Source organism: Vombatus ursinus, unplaced genomic scaffold (assembly GCF_900497805.2).
Source record: "Vombatus ursinus unplaced genomic scaffold, bare-nosed wombat genome assembly UNPS02014832.1, whole genome shotgun sequence".
In the NCBI taxonomy this organism is placed as follows: Eukaryota; Metazoa; Chordata; class Mammalia; order Diprotodontia; family Vombatidae; genus Vombatus; species Vombatus ursinus.
Genome location: NW_020954610.1, coordinates 34453244 through 34476582, shown reverse-complemented (window position 1 = coordinate 34476582; position 23339 = coordinate 34453244). Strand labels below are relative to the sequence as shown.

Here is a 23339-nt window from a genome sequence, read left to right as displayed (position 1 = left end):
CAGTCTTTAAGAACCTAGAGTCACTTCTCAGCCACAATCATGAGGTAAAGGTATTCTAACTCTATTAAAGAGAAAAGATATGTGGTGTTCGTCTTCTGTCTCTCGGTCTCAGTCTCTCTCTCTGTGTCTCTCCCTGTCTCTCTGTGTGTCTCTGTCTCTCTGTATCTCTCCCTCTCTGTCTCTTTCTGTGTGTCTCTGTCTCTGTGTCTCTCTGTGTGTCTCTCTCTGTCTCTCCCTCCCCGCCCCCCCACCCTCCCCCCGCTCCCTCTCTTCTCCCTCCCTCCTTCCCTCTGTCACCTTTATTTTCCTCCTCCAGGTATCGGACCCTCAGCTCCTCCTCGCCTTTTGCCTCCGAACCGTAGCTCCTGCTGAGGCCTGCCCCAGCACTCGAGGAAGCCCAGCAGCGACGCCACGATGCCGAACCCATTCGCTGCCCCGACCCACCGGCCACCAAGCCCTGACCCAACCGGGCAAAGTAAGCAACCGCCCAGCGGACGCTGCATCCCTGCAGGACACCCAGACCGCGGGCCGCAGCCATACTGTCTGTTTACAAGGCAGACCCCGCCCCTGTCACCACCCTTCGCCACTCCCGGCCGCACCGCTGCCCTCGGAAGCGACGCTCCTCCTCTGCCCCCCCCCGTCGCTTCCGGGTTAGACTGCGGCCAGCGGAAACGGCGGGAAGGAGCCCCGCCCATTATGACGTCACTTTCCCCGCTACAACCTTATCTCCTGCTGGATTGCGACGACACTATTAGTCGCGCCTGCCGCAGCTTTAGGATACCTACAGTGAATGAAATGTGGATGCATAAGAATTTTTCCCGAATTGTTAAATCTGATCTGTGATTCATTGTTGTGGGAAGCTGTGGCGATGAACTTCCATTACCAGGAAAGACCTTTAACTTTTCTACAGCTGATAATCTTAGCTGCCTGAGGCGCTGGGAATGCGGTTGTTTGCCCACAGTCACACAGATAGAGTATTATTTTTAGCGAGGAAAATACCGAGAAACAAATTAATTGAGCTAGATTATATACAAAGCAAAGTAACGTACATAGCTAAGATTTGCAAAGCTCTTTGTAGAGTTTAAGAGAGTCATAGGACCTTAGAAGTCATGTATTCCAACCCCCAGTTTTACAGATGGAGAAATTGAGGCCCAGAAAGAAAACATTTGCTAAAGATCTCAATCATAGTAAAGGGGCAGAACCTAAATAAGAAATCAAGTCCTGTCTGATTCCAGATCACTTTTAGATTGGACCAATCCACAGAAAGATCTCTACTGTCCTCATACAGATGACATAATGGTATAGAGAGAGAACATGAGAAAATCACCTAAAGATCTAGTCAAAACAATTTACAACTTTAACAAAACTGCGCAATTAAATACATCTGTATAATTCATCAGCATGTCTATATTGCTAAACAAAGTCCAGCAGGAAGAGATACAAAGAAAAACTCCATTCAAAATAACTGCAGACAGTACAAAATACCTGGGAGTCTACATGCCACAACACACAGGAACTACATGAACAGTTACAAAAAACTTTTCATGCAAATAAAGACAGAGAAATATTATTGATCATGAGTGCACCTAGCAATGTAATCAAAATGACAATCCTATCTAAATTAACCTACTTATTTGATGCCTTACCAATCAAAATACCAAAGAATAACTTTGTAGAGCTAGAAAAAATGACAAAATTCATCTTGAAGAGCAAAATGTCAAAGACATCTGGGAGGAGAAAGTGAAGCTGGTAACTTTGCACAGCAGTCCCTCACTTAAATCCAATTGACTTGTATGTCAGAATATCAGCTTCCTAATGTCCTTGGTCCCCTTCGAGAACAAAGGACAAACAACAACAGTAACAACAACAAAGACATCAAGGGAAGCAAAGGGGAAAAAAAGTAAAGCAAAGTGGTTTAGCAGTACCAGATTTAAAACTGTGTCAAGTGGACCAAACCAGCCTCTAACCTGTGAATGGCCAGAGCCAAACAAAGTAGGCTAGAGCCAGGAAAGTCAGGAATCAAACAGACTAATTTCAAAGTGAGGAAAACAGTTTGCAAGCAAGGAAGCAGATTAGAAACATGTTCCAGGGCCCTGCCCCTAGTGGAGGGGACCACCTTTTAGCCAGACAGTCAAACAGGGTAGTGTCACCACAGTAGTGAGGCACAACAGCAACAGTGAGCAAAGGTAAGCTGAAGGCTTCACCTGTAGACCAAGGAAGGTATGGGAAAAACCTTCCTCTTCCCCAGGGGGTGGGAAGAGATGTCCACTTGGAGCGGGCATCTTCTGATGATCCCGGAGCCCATATCCAGAAGTTGGCAGCTATGGAAGTAGTCACATAGATCTGATAGGGGCTCTTAGAAGACTTATGAGTTGATAATTGAGAGAAAACAGCATAACATAGGTCCTTAGTTAAAGGCACATAGAGATGGTTCAGTTTCCCTGCCATGCAGGGCTAGGTTCAAACAATACAGCAAAGTTTTTCTCGTAATTTACAAAGTTGCATAATTACATCAAGTTAGGTACAGATTAAACTACTCAGAGGGCTCACAATAGATTAGTTTTGAGAAGGGAGATTTACATGTCACCAAGATAACTAAGAAAACCTTAAACCTGAACCATAATCAATACAATCATTATTACCAATGTTAACTAACATTAAGTTCCTTGTATCCCAGTAATCTATTCCCAATGTCTATTTTAATAGCACCTTTTGAATCCTAGATATCTCATGTAAAATAGGTTTAATTCTTAGGCAGTTCTAAAAGGGAGTTCTATTTCTCTTGTTTAGATCTAGAAGTTCCCAGATAATTCTGACTTAGTATAAATTAGTACAGCCACTAAAATTTGATTCTCCATTTTTGATATCATCTGCTGCTTCTGTCCTTTCCTAAATTCCAGTGCTTTTCTCAAAATTTACTATCCTACTTAATTAGACATCTATCACATAACATCTTTGTCTTATTACTTTGTCTAAACATTTCCTTCTTAGGAGGATGTTATCTCTATATTATTATTGTTTGGCCACAAATGTAAGTTAAAATTGTAAGCTATTCATACTTGCATCCTATTATGGTAACTCAGAGATTTTCCTGGATCCATCTATTTTGTAATAAATTTAGTACTGTACTTACAGAACTTCTTGATTACAGAAATTTGCTATAAAAGGAGGGAAAATGTCATATATCATTTCAGAAGGAAAGAACTTCCTTAGTTCTGTTTGATTGCAGGCATGAGTTATATCTGATAGCCAATCATGCAGTCACTTGATGTTAAAAGCAGGGCTCAGAATTAATCAGGTGGGGAATTTTGCTCTTCAGAAAGGAAATAGCACAGACTTGGGGGCAGAGCCAAGATGGCAGAGTAAAAGCAGCAACTTGCTTGAGCTCTCCCCCAAACCTCTCCAAATACCTGTAAAAAATGGCTCTAAACAAATTCTGAAGCAGCAGAACCCACAAAAAGACAAAGTGAAACAAATTTACAATCCAAGACACCTGGATGGTTGATCAGAAAGGTATATCGCTCCAGGCTGGGAGAGGAATGCAGTTTGGTGTGGGCATGCAGGCCCCAGCAAAGCTGGAGCAGGCCTCAGGGGGCTGAATCACAGTCAGCTGTGGCAGTTTCCAGACTTCTCAACCCATGAAGATCAAAGACAACTTAGAAGGTCAGCAGGAGAAGTCTGTGAATGCAGGGGTGAGAGAGAAGCACGTTGGGGTTCCAGCCCCAGTCCCTGAGTGCGACCCCGGGGCAGTGGCTGCCTTCAGAGCTTCTGGCCCACAGACTGAGGGGGAATCAAGTGCCTTATCAGAGGGGGATTGCAGGAATCTCTCTGATGGTGCAGGATTCTCTTGCTTTGCCCATGCTTGGATCTGAGTCACAGTTCTGGGTGGCAGTCCTGGGGCAAGGAAGAGAACTGGCGTGGTGGGGTTTGTAGTGGCTGTGGAGAGGAAATGCTCCTCACAGTTGCAAGACAGAGAACAGTGCTTGTGGTCACTCATAGACCAGAGCACAGGCCAGGAAAGGAATAAACACCTCACCCTTGATCACAGTACCTTGGAAGAACTGAAAATTTTCAGGTCTCTAGAATTATCTCTGAAAACAGCTGCACAAAACCCCCAAAGCTTGGAACAGTACGTTCTCCACACTGGAAGCAGACTCCTACCTTTACAAAGAGGTTTTAATTCACGTAATTGGCTGGGATCATGAGCAAACAGTGCAAATAGAATCAGACCATAGAATCTTTCTTTGGTAACAAAGAAGATCACAACATACAACCAGAAGAAGACAACACAATCAAAGCTCCTACATCCACCTATCTATGTGAGATTCCAGAATGTAATTATTTTCCAGTGATATATTTAAACACAAAAGAAAGAAAAGATACTGAGTAAATTTTTAAAGGCTTGATAATACTTGTTATTGTGATAAGGTTAATTTAATTGGGTGTGTTCTTCCTGCATTATAAAAACTGAATTTCTTCTCCATTACGAACACCTTTTGACTAAGGAACTCTGTGATATCTAGGAATTCTGTAATAACTAGGAATTATTTCTTTCTGGTTGCTTGCAATATTTTCTCCTTGTCCTGGGACTCTAGAATTTGCACGTAACCAGAAAGAAACAATTCCTAGTTATTACAGAATTTTAAGGAAGTATTTTCTTCAGTAAGTTTTTGGACTTCCTTTTCCATTTGGCCAATTTTGCTTTTGAAGGCATTCTTCTCCTCATTGGCTTTTTGGACCTCTTTTGCCATTTGGGTTAGGCTAATTTTTAAGGTGTTATTTTCTTCAGTATTTTTTGGGTCTCCTTTAGCAAGCTGGAATCTCACATAGTTAGTGAATGTGGTAGTCCATAAACCTCCAAATTAACATAGCCCATGGATTCTCATTTACTCAGGAATTTTTAGGTGAAACTTCCTCTTACATATAAACAAAACTTGGAAGTTTATTCTAACCCATTCATTCTCCCCTTTTTGGGGGGGGTAACAATTCTTGATCTAACATTTCTAGATCATAAGAGAAATTGCTTTTTCAACAGCAGAGTTGATACAATTTGTTTACCAGATTATACCACTTAAGAAAATTTAGAAATATAATCATACCATAAGCAATGATCATGTATTTAAAACTTGAAACAGAATCAATTAATTACCATCAGGTGACCTTAAGTTAGTTGGATGAGTAAATCAAATCTGGATTCATAATCACTAAAGGTAACATTTTAATTTCTAAGGCCCAATACTCTTAGCACTTTAAAAGAAAAGATTATTATTATCCATCAATTCACACTTTTTTTTCAATTGAGGCCTTGATATATGGGAGAATACCTAATTAATTCCAGAACAGTGCATATCAATAAGTTGTTCACGATGAAGTATGTTTATACCACACGACACGCAGTATAAACAGGTATTACTTCCACAAAAGTAATAAATTTTGAAACAACCCATCATCAATTTAGATGAATGCACTTCCAAATCACTTTGCACAGAGAATCAGTCATCATTAATATGTTGAAACTATAACTTTAAACCACCATATATTTTTATAATAGCCAAGATTTCAAATGAAAATCTATCATAGTAAATATCAGCATTATTATTGCCTGCTTATAACCAAGTATACCTCATTAAATATTAACAATTTTCAAATGATCAAATTTTATCACATCCTTTTAAAAGACCAATCCATATGCACCATTTCTACCTCACAATGCTCTCTCAAATTTTACAAACTAAGAGTTTTAGAAATACAATACAATTTAGAAACATAGTAGCAGCACAAACAATAAACTTTAGAAGACATCAGTTACATTTCCAGATTATTACATATAGAGATTATTGATCTTATTACTTTTGGTATTTAAAAACCACTTCAAAATTATTAGGCATGGAACAATTCCATTAAATGAGGGAGATAATAATAATGTTGTCTAACATATGCCATTGTATAATCATTATAGCATTTTGATCCCATAACAACAATCATTATTACTTTTCCCTTTACGAATCTGGAAACAGGGTAAACAAAAATAAAATAACTTGCCATAAATTACAAAACTGACACATTTCTGCAACTGGAACAGAGAAGAATGGGGCTTACCAAGAGCAGAAATTGGCTTCTCACCTCATAATGCTATTGCCAGGCTTTGCCAGGGGTTTGGGTGGCTGATGCCAGGGTCTTCCCAGTGGTGATAATTCTTGGTGGCAGGACTTAGGGAATCTCATCATGTTTCTGATCTGTCCACCTCTCCCCTCCCCAGAGCTACAGAATTTACTGAGACTGGTGCTGTTTGCAGCTGCTGGGGCAGAGTGGGCAGAATGTATTGAACCTGGATGATACTCCCAGGCCTTCCTTAATGGGGTGGGCTGCAAGGTGCCCAGGAGCACAGGGCCATTAGGGCCACTGCTAGTCTGTGATAGCTGCCCCTCCCCTCCTTTTGCCAGATGGGGAAGGCTGATTTAAGTTTTCCCCAAGATTCTTCAGCATTTTCTTCTCTTTTACAGTCCCCATATTGAGATAATTGTCTCTGGGGAGGGAGTGGGGAATACTGAGGAATGAGAATTGGGAGGAGGTGTTTGAGCAGAAGGTGAGCTCCTGGAATTACCCCCAATCTCAGGAGTTTTCTCCAACAATCCCAAAAATGATCACTTTCCCGACTTCTTAATGATTAATCTCAAAACCTCCAGAATCTGCTAAGATGTCTTTAGCTGTCTCTAACTTTTCACTCTAGGTCTAAGATGGTCAGGCCTGGACCCACAAGGAAAGGAGTTTTACAGGTTTGTTGTTTTCCTAGCTGCAATCCTTAGAAGTCTCTGGCTACCTGCATGATATCTCATAAGGTACAGACACAGAGACATACACTGACAGACAAATTAACAGGACAAATACAACACAAACATAGTGCATACTTAATGACAGAGAGAGAGGGAATTAGAGGCTTGTTAGAAAACCCCCAACATAATTGGCTATTTATTATTATTCCAAGGAAGCGGGGTTGTGGAATTTGTAAGGATCCAAGACCAGATAATATAACTGGATCTTGCAAGCCTTCCTCAAAGTGCCCCTGAGATTGCACATTTAAAGGGGCAAGTCCCAATGAAGTTAAGTTGAGGGATCCGAGTTCCCGTCACGACCATAGCCTTTAAGGGAAAGTGGAGAGGGAAGGGGATTATTTGGAGTCTGGGAAAGAGTGCTGAATCGGCTTTGCAAGCCTTAAGGAAGAGGCTTCTGCCTTTCCTTCTCCCTCAGCCATCTCAGCAACCCAACGATGAAAACATTCCCTCTACTGGCTAGATGTTTTGTTGGCCTTTAAACTTAATTTGGTTTTAAGATAAAGTAACTTTGACCAGTCAAAAGAACCCCTATTGTGGTCAACATAATTTGGGGTTATCTGACATCAGCGCTAGCAATATTTGTGATCACCAGATTGGCAATGGCTTGACATATAAGAGGTGGCAGTCTTGTTAGCCAGATTTCTAGTTTTGGTTTCTGACTGACCCATAGCCAATTTCTCTAGAGCAATCCTTATCAGAGGAGATCTGACTGATACAGTAGCCAGAATTTCTGAACCTCAACTTGATCCCCAACCCCAGAGCTAGTTTAAAGTGAATTTTCTTTCAGATTTCAACCAAACTAGTCGGAGGTCCATGGAAGCGGGAAATAGGATAACTTCCCCAACTCCATCAAGGTTAGGACTCCAGGAAAAAAAGGGATCCTGAGGTGTCCGAGCCACTAGCGCTGCTAGGGTGGGTTGTTGTTTTCATCTACTCCAGTTCCATCCGAGTCATGGTACCATTACCGTTGACCTTAAAGTTAGTTAAAGAGACAACAAGGTAGGTGATAAGTAAATCCATGTTGTTTATTCCCTTAAGTTAGTGATATGTACATGGAGCCAGAGCTTTAACTCTGACTGACTCAAGCAATTTTAGGAGGACATTTAAACCCTAATTCAGGAAATCTGTGTTACTCAAAATATACATGTATATATATAGCCTCCATATAGCATGAAAAAGGAAGTTTCTTAGTTGAATAGATTGTAAATACAATAAAATAAGAGAATGTCAAAGTGTCAATTGAAATTATAGATCCAGGATATCTGTTTCCCCTACACAACATATGTCCATAGGATACCAAGATAAGAAAAGTCCCACTATTCAAGAGTGTCTGGCCCCAAGTATCCTGTCCTTAGTGATCACAAACAGGAAGGATGCTGGTCAGCTCCAGCTGGTCCCACAGTTGCTGACCCAGGAAGGGGCATTTTTAGTTCACTCAGAGAGAAAAGATTAATTCAGGTTTTTTGGCCCTTATTGGTGCTCAATTGATCTTAAGTTATTATCACATGGTAATCTTCAAAACAATCTGGAACTGGATAAGAAATGAAGTGGTTGATCAATGGAATAAATGGTACAAATACATAGAAATAAATGACCATAATAATCTAATGTTTGATAGACCCCCAAAATACAAACTTTTGGGGAAAGAACTCACCTTTCAACAAAGAAAAGACTGCTAGGAAAATTGGAAAGTAGTCTGGCAGAAACTAGGCATATATAGAGCAATATCTCATACCATATACCAACATAAGGTGAAAATGAGTACATGATTTAGACATAAAGGATAATATCATAAAAAAATTAGAGAAGCATGAAAAAAATTACCTGTCAGATCTGTGGAAAATACATAAGTTTTTATTGCATTGAAGAGTTTTTATATAAGTGAAACCAATATAGCTTAAATTAAAAGAAAAGCAGAAAACTGGAGAAATGATCTAATTTCTCTGATGGAGTTGTCATTTTTCAAATACATGGGGAACTGTTCCAAATTTATAAAAATAAGAACGAATACCCAATTGATAATGGTCAAAGAATATGAACAGGAAATTTTCGGAAGAAGAAATCAGAATTATCAATAATCATATGAAAAAATGCTCTAAATCATTATTGATTAAATAAATGCAAATTCAACCAACCCTGAGATACCTATCTCACACCTATCAGATTATCTAAAAAATCAGAAAAGGAAAATGACAAATACTGGAGGGGATGTGGAAAAGTAAGTACATTAATGCACTAGTGGTGGAATTGTGAACTAGTCCAACCATTCTGGAAAATAATTTAGAACTATACCCAATATACCCAAATATACCGAAAGGTATATAAAACCGTGCATACCCTTTGACCCAGCAATACCCCCAAAGAGACTAAAAACAAAGGAGAAGAACCCATATATATGAAAACATTTATAGCAGCTCTTTTCGTAGTGGAAAAGAATTAGAAATTTAGGGCATGCCCATCAATTGAGGAATGACTGAACAAGCTTATAGTATGTGATTGTGATGAAATACTATTTTATTGTAAGAAATGAGAATGACAATGGTTTCAGAAAAAATTGGGAAGACATGAACTGATTCAAAGTGAAGTAAACAGAACAGGGATAACACTATGCACTGTAATAGCAATATTGTAATGATAATCAACTATGAAAGACAAAATGATCCAAGACAATACCGAAGGAATCATGATGAAAAATTCTATCTACCTCCAGAGAGAGAACTGATAAATTCTGAGTGCAAATTGAAGCAATTTTTTTCTATTTCATTATTTTTCTTGATTTTTTTTTGCAACATGGCTAATATGGAAATATGTTTTGCATAACTTTACATGTATAATAAGTATCATTTTATTTGCCTTCTCAATAGATGAGGGAGGGACTGTAGGGAAGGAGAGAATTTGGATTTCAAAATAAAACAATAAGTGTAAAACAAAACAAAAAAGTACATACATACATAGATACACATGACACATGTATATGTATATATGCATTTATATGGTATATATACTGTATTTATATCTAAAGATAGATGTATACCAGGAAAGAAAATAGATGTGTGTGTGTTTGCGTATATACACACATACGTACATATGCATAAATATATGGAAAAAGTCTGATATGTATATGTGTGTATGTATTTGCTGCAGAGAGGCTCTCTTCTTTGGGAGAGTGGATGGTAGTATCTTAGTGGGTATTGTTGCTGTTAGGATACAAAAACAAGCAATAAATTTGATTAGCCATTAGCTAATTTAAAGAAAGAAATAGCAAAACCAAATTACAACAAATAAAGAAATAAAGGATATTATTAATATTTGCCAAAATGAATGAAATGAGTATAATACACTAGAAATAACAAAATAAGAATTAGAGAATTTAAAAAACAATGTCACAAAAATAAACGTTAAAAACTATAAATTTACTACCAGGAAGGGGGAAAAACATGTGACCAAACAGATTTATAACAAATTCTATCAAACATATAAAAAGATAATTTCACTGTTATACAAACTGTTTGCAAAACTAGCAAAATATGGGATCCTATTAAATTCCTTTTGATTCAAATATAGTCCTGATATGTAAACTAGGGAGAGTCAAAATAGGAAAGAAAACTATAGACCAATATCCATAATGAACGTTGATAAAAAAAAATTTAAATAAAATACTGGAAAAGATGACAGCAACCAATCACAGATATTATGCACTATTTCCAATTTGTATTTATACCAGGAATGCAGGGTTGGTTCAATATTAGGAAAAGTATTAACATAATTGAAACAAGCAAAATAAAAAGAAGAAAACATCATGACTATATCACTAGAGCAGAAAAGGCTTTTGACAAAATGCAATGCCTATTTCTATTACTAAAAAATATATATGAATACATGGATCTTTTATTAACATAAATAATATGTGTTAAAACTAAAAACTAAAACTATATCTAACAGAAATAAATTAGAGTCCTTTCCAATAGTATTATGGGTAAAGAAAAGATATCCATTGTCACCACTACTAAATACAGTGATATAGATATAGATATATGATGCTAGAAATGCTAGCTATAGCAGTAAGTCGAGAAAATGAAGTTTAAGAAATATAGGGAGAAAAGAAACAAAATTATCACTTTGTGTAGATGTGTGAGGGACTGTCTGATGTTGGCAGTTGCCAGTTGGGCGCTGTGGCAAGAGTAGGGTAGAATCTGGGTATTTTTGGAAGTTGAGGCAGGGGCTGTGGTAGGCAGAGTCGTGGTGACTGGGATGGGCTGGGTACGGAGAAGCCCTGAGGCAGTGGGCAGTGCTACGTGAGATAAGCTGGGTGCAAGGAAGTAGCAGGAGCTTGTGCTCCTGAGGCAAGGGGCGGTGCCACGTGGGAGTGGGACGGCAGAGAACTGAGTTCCCTTTGCTTAGTCCCTTCCCTATATGCAACGTCAACCCCAGATGCCTCCATCTTGTGACCTTCCTGACTTCCTGGGTCCCTTTGTGTAGCACTGACCCCAGACCCCTCCTCCCAGTATCTGAGTCTGACTTCCTAGGTCACGTACTCTGTCTATGCTCTAATCCCAGACGCCTCCTTCCTGTATCCAGTCCTAGCCTCCTATGTCACTCCCTCCCCCTTGCTGTGCTGAACTCAGATAGCCCCTTCCGGTATCTGACCCTACAATCATTGGCTAGTAAGTGGGCTGGGGAGGAGGGACTAAGTAGGTACTTAGGAACGAGCGTGGTCAGATCGAGCTCTCTCTCTTGGCTCCTGCTCTGTTGCTCTGGCCTTGCTGCCTGGGCTTGCTGTGATGGCTTGCTGTGATGGCCTCTGAATAAAGCTCTGGTGTTGGCGCCTCCCAATGGCTCGTCTCTGTGTGTTTATCCGGCTGAGGACCGAAAACTCGAGGGTGAGTATGACTCTGGCAGCCTGCTCCTTATAGGAGGAGAGGGTACGGAGCAGCCGAGACAAGGTCAGCGTGGCTGGTACATAGATGATAGGAAAACTGAAGAGTCAACTGAAACTTAATTTAGATAATTTCAGAAAAATTACAAAACTTAATAAAACCATATTAAATCAACATTTTTCTATATTAATCAACACCTCACCAGGACGAAATAGAAAGAGAAATTCTATTTAAAATGACTACAGAGCTTCTGGGTCATATGACTAACAAGGGTTGGATATTTTCTCACAACCTCTCAAAACTCTCAACATTTAGAAGATATGTTCCAGAGATAAAGCAATTTCAGCTTACTACATGACCAAGGATCCCCAAAACCCAAGCAAGATAAAATAGAGAAGGAGAGAGAGAGAGAGAGAGAGAGAGAGAGAGAGAGAGAGAGAGAAAAGGAAACTCCCTAACCTAATCTCTCACTCAAGAACCCTTCCTTTGTCAATCCTGGCAGCTAGCCTGCACTGGCAGCAAGATGATTATAGCACTTGCAAAAGTACTCACTCCACCCTACCCATCCCCTTCTCTCAGTGCTGTGTAGATTGAAACTACAGAGATTTGCTCAAGCTGTGACAGTAGCAAACAATGCAACAGTAGTGAGGAGGAAGAGTATACCGTGGCACAACAGACCTCAGTTAGACCACTGGAAATCGGGACAGGATACATATATGTGGAGTTATTTGGCACCTTACTAAGTCTGAGAGAAAGAATTCAGCATCCAACTGAGGCCAGTTCTGTTCCCCTAGAAGTCACTTGGGGCAAAAACCTAGACTGGCCAATTATGAATGGCACAGCATGAGAGGAGGCCAAGAGAGTTTTGAGATAGAGTTAGACAGAGATACAGGGAAACTGCTATCAAAAGAGAGGGTATCAGAAAGTGAGAAGTAGGAGGAAAAGACAAAGAAAAATCTAAAATTACCAAAACTCTCAGGAGGAAAAAACTCAATTAAAGACCTTGATCACATGCAGATAAACCAACAGAAAAGATATTAATAACGGAAAGGAAATTTGTCTCCAGATCAGGGAAAAGAGGTCAGGCATCTATGAATAAGTACTGCAAGACAAAGGAAAATAAATCAACACTTGAGGAGGTAGATGACCCTGTGGATTCCTAAGAAAGCATGGATCCATAGCAGGATGTTCTTGAATGGTTTAAAAGTGAAATAAGAATTATGAGAATAGAATTTATAGCTTGAACAGCAGAAATAATTGGCAAAATAGAAAAACTTGAATCCACAGTGGCAAGTCTCGTCAAAGAAAAAGAGAGGATAAATGGTTGGGAATGCAAATGGATGGAAATGAAGGTCAATATAGAAGAGAAGCAAGAAGCAGTAATATTAAAAAAAATGCACTCTATTCAAACAAATCATATTGATCTTGAAGACAGGATGCGTAGAGACAAACTAATGATTATAGGTCTCCCAGAAGAACCCAAAAACTCAAAAAAAAAAAAACCCGAACCAAATGGAAAGAAATAGTATAAGAAAAATACCCAGAACTTCTGAGCACAGAAGATGAAGTGACAATCTAAAAAATCCACAGATCACTTGAATAAAAACCATCTGCTATAAACTCTAAGACATCTTGTGGTTAAATTGGACAATTCTATTGAAATATAGCAAATTCTACTAGGGACCAAGGGACCAGAATGACCTTCAAATATAAAGGAAAGGAAATTTGAATGACATTAGAAACCATAGGAAAGACTGTAATATATTCAAAAAAGCAAAGAAGCTCAAGATGCAGCTCAAGGTGACCTGTCCTGCAAATCTGAATCCAATCATAAATGATATAACATAGACACTAAAAAAAAAAGGAAGTATTTAAAACATTCATAGAAAGGAAACCATACCTAGAGAAATTATTTGCTTCTAAAACTCTTGCAACAACAGAAATAAATACAAGATTAAAAAAATACAGCATCCAAGGACAACACCACAATAACAACAGACAGAAAACTAAGCGTTTTTTTTTTTTCCTAAATGTACACAGGGAAACAAGTTCGAAAGTAGATGTCAAGTAGAAATGGTGGTGTAGAAACAAGTCCAAAATATCATGGACTAAACTCATAACACTTTCCATACAGGTGAATCAATGTTTTTTGAGAGACTAATTTATAGAATGTGAGGATGAATAAAAGGAAGAGGGGATGAAGAAGATATAAGGCATATGTGATGTACCCTAATGAAGTCAAAGGCTAAAATGAAGAGAAAATAAAGGGGGCAGCTAAGTGGAGCAGTGAATAGAGCACTGACCCTAGAGTCAGGAGGACCTGAGCTCAAATATGGTCTCAGACACATAACACTTACTAACTATTTGACCCTGGGCAAGTCACTTAACCCCATTGCCTAGCCAAAAAACAAACAAACAAACAAACAAAAGAAAAGACCTCGCTAACATCTCTCAAGCTGAAAAAAAGCTGACAAACAAATAGGTCGGGAAGCAAAGGGGACGATTGAAAAGGGAGAAAGAAGAGGGAAAACCCTATTTCAGTGATGGCAGGGCTACCATTGATGAAGACCTTAATGGGTCAATCAGTCAGTAAACATTAAGCATCTACTATGTAACAGGTGCTGTGTTAAGTGCTGGGGTTACAAAAAGAGGCAAAAAAAAGTCCCTGAGGGATACAACAAGCAAATGAATATGTACAACCTATGCACAAGATAAACGAGAAATTATTGTATATACATAGATAGCCATGTTTATAATTTGAATGTTTATTCTTAGTTGCCAGTCCCAAGCTGATTTTAATAATTTTTTCAGCATAATTACAAAAAATTATATAAAAATTCATCAAACTATGTAAATAACATTGTCATAGTGGAACTAAATTTAAAATCATCTTTCATAGTGTTAATATTTAAAAATTAATTTTAAAATGTATCATTTTCCTGATGATTGTTGTTGAGGTGTAGATGGTAGAGGTGCTGGGACCCCAAAATCACAACATGTGGGTCTTACCTGAAAGAATTCGACCCAAGTCTTCTTTCAGTCAAAGATAAGGTTTATTAAAGATGAACCATACAGGCCAGACTCTTAAGGAATCTGAACATTTGTGATGCTCATAAGGACGAACAGACATGAGGAAATCTCCACCATTGTATAAAGAACAACTTTTCTTAGGTAATCCTTATGTCCAAAGACTGATCCAAAGGTAAGGTTCCTTCATATTGAAATTTTACACAACTTCAATTTCTTGGCCATTACTTTATTGTTCTAATTTTTAAGGTTGGTTAATGAGGCTAAAAAAATCTACTACTTTACCAATACTTCACTTACAACAAAAGAACATTGGCTTGCTTTTCTCCTTGCTCCCCTTTGTTAAGAATATATGAAAATAAATTCTTTCTGTCTGTGGCAATGATTTATCACCATTAGCATTCATTTTTAATCTCATCAATGCAGTCTTTGTTATAGCTTCACTATTTTTTTTTCATCACTGTATCCTTTGTTGATTGCTACTCTTTTCTTTGAATCTACGATATTTTTATAACAAGCTGATGAGTGGCAGCCATCTGAGTCTGAGTACTTCCAGGTTTTATTTTTGTCTTTGTTTACATTCATGCTCTAGTACTGGTGTCTCAGGTAAAATTTTTCTTTACAGAAGGGACATAATAGTGGCACAAGCTCTCTTCCATTACAGTCCTAGTTTGAGCACAGGTAAAACAAGTGTTTATCAGTCTTCAATCTTTGACTTTTTATGTTCACCTCAGAACAGGCATTAAACTCCTGCTTCTTATGCTCAAGACATAATATTCCTGAATAGTTGTTACACACAACTGGAAGAAAATGTCTCTGTCTGCAGTGTTCCAACCTGATAGTGTGAGAAATAATTATTAATAACCAACATCTTGGGGAAATTCAGAGCTCCCCCCTTCTTCCAAAGTCCTAATTTTAAGTAGTTTTTTTTTTCTTAAAGGACATTACTGATAATAGGATTGCATTGACTCTCCTCAATCATAGGCAGACCCCACCCAGCTTTGCAAGGAATTAAATCTAAGGCAGGGAAGTAGGTTGTGTTCTAAGCGCTTAGGCTTGGGTGAGGTATACATTCTTTGAATTGATAGCCTAAAGCTATGGGTGGTCTGATATAGAGATACTTTACCTATCCAAGAGATACTCAGTCTTCCATTTTAATATAGCCCACCTCCAATCACATTAACCAATTAGATTTGATTGCTGTTTGATGAACCAATATACTGTTTTGAAGGGTATATGAACTGTGAATCCCACACCATGATCGTCTTTGGTCTGAGATTCAGCTGAAAGGTCTTTTTATTAGTAACCTTCTGGTCTTATTAATAAAACGGTTAAATTACTCAGAAATCATGTCTCTGGAAACCTTTTAATCATCACAGTTATGGTGACCATGAAAGGTTCAGAGCCTTTCACTCTAGATTCTTACCAAAGAGCTCCTCTCAGTTGGGCCCATATTGAGAGTTTCTCCACAGGGAGAGTTCTCTGTCAGGATTCTGGGCTTGATCTCCCTTTTACCAATAAGTAAATTTTATCTGGGTAAGCATATATATGTCTATAGGTCTGTTTGTGTTGCAGCTTTTTTCTACTTTTCACTCTCACAGGGAGGCAATTGTCAGGTAGATGTGTCTACTAGAAAAAGCTCCTCTGAAGTAAGCTATATGGGGATGAGAGACAGAAAATCTGTCTGTGCAATAAAGGGCCACCTGGGAAATTTGAAGTATTATGGATATTCAGTTTACAAAACCAATTACTTGGTAAGCCCCCAAAATACCAGCAATATATTCTGAATTTCTTGCAGGACTAGAGTTTCAAGAAGGGAAATCCGGCAGGCCAATAATCTATGAGAGAATCTCTAAAGCCACAATCCTTGGTTTCAACTTTTAGGGGTTATATATAAATTAAATCTGTGTGTGTGTGAAAGAAACTCTTTAAGTAAAGCTGTGGAGATGTGTAAAATTGCTCGAGTGCCCTGAGGCCTTATTATTAGCGTTTTCAGGCAGAGCTAAGTCATAAAGATTCTTGCTGTCAGGTAAAGTGAGTAAACCAAGTGAGATATTAAAGCAAGGAGAGAAAGTAGTTTTAATCTCAACTTTTCTCTTTCTGGGTCACTAAGGCTCTAATCAAGTTTGTCTCTGTGTCTGTTGTGTGAGATTTTCTAAGATTAACTTGTTAAGTAAGGGAACTGAAAAAGCAGGGTGAAACTCTCCCAGGAGTTGGTTTGGGAGGTGGAATCAGAGAAAGAACCTTTCTTGCTGAGTAAAAAGTGCCAAGTATTTTTCTTTGGATGAAGTTCTAGCAACAGCTTTATAGTGATAAAAATCTAGGTGAACAGTTCAAAAATAGCAAGGACTGATGAGGGAAAGCTAAGAGAGTTTTTTGCTATGCCAAAGTTAGATGAATTTAGGTTTAGTTAAATCTAAAGCTAAAGTTCGTAGTTCATGTTTTAAATAAATATAGAGAACTGTGTCCCCCCCCCAATATATCTGACATCAGGACAATGTGTTTAAAACTGCAAAAATAAGGGTTTTTTGTCTTGTAAAACACCTTGATCAGGACTTTTCTTTGTAAAACATCTTGATCAGGACTTTTCTATGACCTTAAATGTAATCACTTTAGGATTTCATTGATTTGTTTAAAATGTATATTAACATTGTAAAAGCTGTTTTTATAATTAATGTTGGTGAAGGGTGTGAGAGAAATATAGATCTCTTGATTTGTAAATTATTAAGTGTTAACTCTCTCCAGATTCTAAAAGTAGTAGGAGAAAAAGGAAGGTGGGCACATTTTTAATTTGGAAAATTGTGTTAATTTCTTTTTTTTTTTAAGATTTTAATATATTTATTTTTTTATTTTTCCTAATAACATGTAAAAACAATTTTCTATATTATTTTAAGTTTTTTGAGTTTCAAATTCTCTCCCTCCCTCCTCTCACTCCTCATTGAGAAGCAAACAATTTGATATAGGGTACAGATGTGCAGTCATGCAAAATATATTTCCATATTACTCAGTCTGTGAAAGAAAACTTACAAAAAGAAAAACAAGAAAAATAAAGCAAAAAAAATGCTTCAGTATACAATGAGACTCTATAGTTTGTTTTCTTGAAAACATTTTTTCATTGTGAGAAATAATTCATTTGGACCCCTACTCTATTCCAATCAGTATTAATAATTTGATACAATTCTATTGGGGTAGTGATTATAAGTTCTGTATAATAGGCCCCAGAGCTATGAGCTGCTGATTGTAAGTTCACTTGCTTAATCATAGAAAGGCCCTCCACCCTTCTTTTTCCTTGTCATGGTGACCAAGCCTAGTATGGCAGAGGTGATTCAATTCCATGGAAAGTCCTCCCACTTATTTTTATAAATCTGGACCTCTCTTTCTTGTGCAACATGAAGTGACCATCCTATGACCACTTTAGTCAGTGGAGATGCCCCATCTTAGCCCAACTTGTGACCCCCTGCTGATATATCATTTTGGACCTCAAGAGCAAGGGCTGTCAACCAATGAGGCATTTTAGCATGCGTCTTTTTCATATTTGGATATCAAACTATAAAAACATGGTACTGGAAGAAGAGGATATCTCAGATCAGGAGAAAGATCTGAGGTCCACTTTATTAGAGGGGACCATGGGCCTTTTAATAAAGTGCCATTGACTGAGAGCTTTGCCTCAGTCTCTTTTATTGTAGGTTGGACAAGTTTAATCCCCACATCATCATAAGTTTTTCGGGATTGTTTTGGATCTGTGAATATTGGATCTTGGAGATGAGAATAGCTGTCATTCACACTTGATCATCATGTAATATTGCTATTAATGTGTAATGTATCCTGGTTCTGTTCACTTTACTCAGCATCAGTTCATGTAAATCTTTCCAGTTTTTTTCTGAGAGTATTCTGCTCATTATTTTTTATAGTACAATAGTATCCCATCATAATAATGTATCACAACTTGTTCAGCTATTCCCCAGTTGATGAGCATCCACTCTATTTTGAATTCTTTGCCACCACAAAGAGAGTGCTATAAAATTCTTGTACATATGAGTCCTTTCCCCCCTTTTTTTTAAAATCACTTTGGGACCTAGTAGTGATATTGCTGAGTCAAAGGGTATGGATGATTTTATAGCCCTTTTGGCATGGTTACAAATTGCTCTCCACAATGGTTGAATCCATTCACAACTCCAACAACAGTGCATTAGTGTCTCTATTTTCTGACATCCCATTCAACATTTGTCATTTTTCTTTTCTGTCATATTAGGAAATCTCACAGGTGTGGGGTGGTACCTCAAAGTTGTTTTAATTTGCATTTCTCTAATTAATAGTGATTTAGAGTACTTTTTCATATAAATAAAGCTATAGATAGCTTTGATGACTTCATCTGAAAACTGCCTATTCATATTCTTTGTCCATTTATTAATTGGGGGAATGGATCTTATTTTTATAAATTTGACTTAGTTTTCTGTAGGATATGATAGATTCCTATACTCAATTGAGCATGTGTATTATTCCTTCTTTGAGTCAATTCTAATGAGAGTTCAAGCACTCCCCTCCCCCCAACTCCCTCATCTTCTCCAATGTAAAAGTTCTTTCATGCCTCTTTTTTGTGAGATAATTTACCCCATTCTACTTCTCCCTTTCCCCTTCTCCTAGAGTATTCTTCTTCTTCACCCCTTAATTTAATATTTTTGGATAGCATCCCATCATATTCAATTCATACCTATACCCTCTGGATACTCTAAGTACTCTAATACTGATAAAGTTTTTAGGAGTTACAAGTATCATCTTCCCATGTAACAATGTAAACAATTAAACTTCATTGAATCCCTTATGATTCCTTTTTTCTATTTACCTTTGAATCTTGTGTTTGAATGTCAAATTTTCTAATCAGTTCTGATCTTTCATCAGGAATACTCAAAAGTCTTCCATTTCATTGAATATCCATCTTTTCACCTGAAGGATTATATTCAGTTTTTCTGAATAGGTGATTCTTGATTGTAATCCTAGTTCCTTTGCCTTCTGGAATATTATATTCCAACCCCTCTGATCCTTCAATGTAGAAGCTTCTAAATCTTCTATTATCCTGATTGTAGTTCCACAACCTTCCTTTCTTCCTTCCTTCCTTCCTTTCTGGCTGCTTTCAATATTTTCTCCTTCACCCGAAAGCTCTGGAATTTGGCCATAATATTCCTGGAAGTTTTCATTTTGGGATGACTTTCAAAAAGTGATCAGTTGGTTTATTTTAATTTCTATTCCACTCACTGGTTCTAGAATATCAGGCAGTTGTCCTTGCTAATTTCTTGAAAGATGATGTCTAGGTTTTTTTTTTTTGAATGACGGCTTTCAGGTAGTCTAAGAATTCTTAAATTATCTCTCCTTGATCTTTTTCCAGGTCATTTGTTTTTCCAATGAGATATTTCACATTTTCTTCTATTTTTTCATTTTTAAAATTTTGTTTTATTGGTTTTTTAGAAATTATTTCTTGTTTCTTGATGTCTTATGGAGTCATTAGCTTCAACTTTCCCAATTCTACTTTTTTAAAACAATTTTCTTCAGTGAACTTTTATACTTCCTTTTCCATCTGGACAATTTTACTTTTTAAAAAGTTCTTTTTTTTCCAGTGAATATTTGTACCTCCTTTTCCATTTGACCAATCTTGCTTTTTAAGGAGTTCTTCTCTTCAGGGGATTTTTGTGCCTCTTTACCATTTGGTTAATTCTGGCTTTTTAAGGTGTTATTTTCTTCATATTTCCTGTGCCTCCTTTATGAAGCTTTTACTTCTTTTTTCATGGTTTTCTTGCATCAAGCTCATTTACTTTCCCAATTTTTCCTCTACCTCTCTTATTTGATTTTTAAAACCCTTTTTGAAATCCTCCAGGAATTATTTTTTGGGCCTGAGATCAATTCACATTTTTCTTTGAAGCTTTGGATATAGCATTTTTGACTATATTCTCTTCTGAGTTTGCATTTTGATCTTCCCTGTCACCATAGTAACTTTTTATGATCAGGTCCTTTTTTATTGTTTGCTCATTTCCTAGTCTATTTCTTGATTTTTAATTTGATGTTAAAGTTGGTCAAAGCTTTTGGGTTTTTTTTCTGTCCTTAAAAAGGCTATTTGTTAGATAAGATGGGCCTCTGACAGGAAAAGGGAAAAGGGCATTGGAGAGAATTATGATGATGCAAAAAATAAAAGATATTAATAAAAACTTATTTTAAAAAATAAAATAGCTTCAGAATCATAAAAAAACTTGGTAATCCACATACAAAAATATACACAGAATGCAATTATAGAACAGTTTTTGCAGAAATGAAGTTAGACCTAAATAATTAGAGCAATATTAATTGATCATGGATAGATCAAGCCAATATAATAAAAAAGACAAGATTAGTTAAATTAATTTACTTATTCAGTGCCATAACAATTAATCTTCTAAAGGATTGCTCTATGAAGTTAGTAACAATAGTAATGAAATTCATCTAAAGGAACCTAAAGGGAAATGATGAAAAAAGTCAGAAAAAGCTGGCCTAACAGTATCAGATCTCAAAGTACGCTACAAAGTAGTAACCATCAAAACAGTTTGGTATTGGTTAAAAATAGAGATGTCTATCAATGGAGCAGTTTAGATATACAACAGACGGAAGTAAACAAATACAGTAGCAAAGTATTCAATAAACCCAAAGATTTCAGCTACTAAGGGTAAAGACCTATCATGTGACAAAAACTGCTGGGAAAACTAGACAACAGTATGCCAGAAATTAGGATTAAACCAATACAATACAATCTTATCAAGATAAACTCCAAATGGATACATGACCTAGATCTAAAATGTCACATCATAAACAAATTAATGAAATAGATTAATTTGCAGCTCTATGCATAAAGGAAGAAATCATGACAAACACAGGTCAAATTTTATTATGTAAATTAAAAAGGGGTTACTCAGTTTAATCCAATGAAGCTAAGATTAGAAGGAAAACAATCAACTTGGAAAAAATCTTTACATAAAACTTCTCTGAAAAGATCTCATTTCCAAGATATATAAGTAATTTTTTAAAATTTATAAGAAAGACATCTATTCCACAATTGAAAAATGGTCAATGTATATGAATAGGAAGTTCTTAAGAGAAGAAATACAAATTATCTGTAGTTACATGAAAAAATGCTTCAAAATAATAATTAGAGAAATATTAATTAAAGGAATCCTAAAGTTCCACTTTACACCCATCAGTTAGAAAATACATATATGAATGTAATAGATTACTTTTGTGTTGTAAGAAATCATGAATAAGATGGTTTTTGAAAAAAAAATGGTAAGACTTATATGAAATGATACAGAGTGAATTCAACCAAATTGAGGGAAAAATTATACTGTACCATCAATATGTTTAAAATGAACAATTTTGAAAGACATAAGAATTCTGATCAACACATTGATTAACTATGATTCTGGAAAACTGAAGAATGTTGTCCACCTTTTAAAAGATATTAGACTAGTATGAAGAATGAGAGAGATTTTGGGATACAGCCAATATGAGGAATTTCTTTTGCTTGACTATAATTATTCATCCCAAAGGTTTTATTTTTGATTTTTTTAGTGTGGGGAGGTAGGTGGGAGATAGAAAAAAATTGCTCAATAATTGAAAAAAATGTCATTTTAAAAATGCACACTTACTTCTAGCCAAGATGGCTACCTGAAAAGAGGTTTACTGTGCAGCTCCAATATTGGAATTCACACCCAACCAAATAATGATTAAATAATCCAAGGAGAAACTGCATTAACTTCTTATATACTGAACAAAGAGTCAACCAAAAGCCCTTGGACAGTAACATAGGGGGCATCCAATAAACCCCAAACCAACCAGTGTGAGCAGCCATGGGAGATAAGTATAGCTGTAGAACCTGCAAAGTTCTTTTTCCTGAGGCAGCAAGAGTCAGAAAACACAGAATGGGAACCTTCGGAACCTCAAAAAAGTCCAATAACCAGAAGAGACCTATTAGCATTCAGACTGAAACATTCTAGATTGGACAGAGGCTATGAGGTCTGATTAAATGATGCATGGGGATATAAGCAGAATTTATCCTGAGGCAAAAGCATTGTAAAGAAAAACATCTTTGAAATCCTTAAGAACTGTGATGAAATGTGTTACCTATCCCCTGACAGGATTGCTAGACTCAAATTCAAAGCCCTTCACAATCTGCCTCCCCTCACTTTTGTTGTTGTTTAGTCATGTCCAAATCTTCATGACTCCATTTGAGGTTTTCTTGGCAGATACTAGAGTGGTTTGCCATTTCCTCTCCAACTCAGTTTTACAGATGAGGAAACTGAGGCAAACAGGGTGAAGTGACTTACTTAGGGTCACACAGTTATTTAGTGTTTGAGGCCAGATTTGAACTCATTGAGTTTCCCTGAATCCAGGCCTGGAACTCTATCTCCCTGCCCCACCTAGTTGCCGTACCTCACCTTTACTGTCTTCTTGTACCTCATACCCTAGCAGTACTCTTTGATTCAGTGACACTAGTCTTCTTGCTGTTCTTCAAAAAAGATACTCTGAACTCCTGGCATTTTCTTTTATCTATCTATCTATCTACCTACCTACCTATCTATCTATC

At 37.1% G+C, this 23339-nt stretch overlaps 1 protein-coding gene and 1 pseudogene across 1 annotated transcript in view; both read right to left on the bottom strand.

Moving 5' to 3' along the window:
* Positions 1-548, bottom strand: part of AUH (AU RNA binding methylglutaconyl-CoA hydratase) — a 177551-nt gene extending 177003 nt beyond the window's left edge. The window contains exon 1 of the mRNA XM_027839633.1: positions 298-548. Within this exon, the coding sequence (XP_027695434.1) occupies positions 298-538 (241 nt within the window). The 5' untranslated portion in view covers positions 539-548. The remainder of the gene's footprint in view (positions 1-297) is intronic.
* Positions 548-15996, bottom strand: LOC114025838 (annotated as a pseudogene).
* Positions 15997-23339: the final 7343 nt, after the last annotated feature.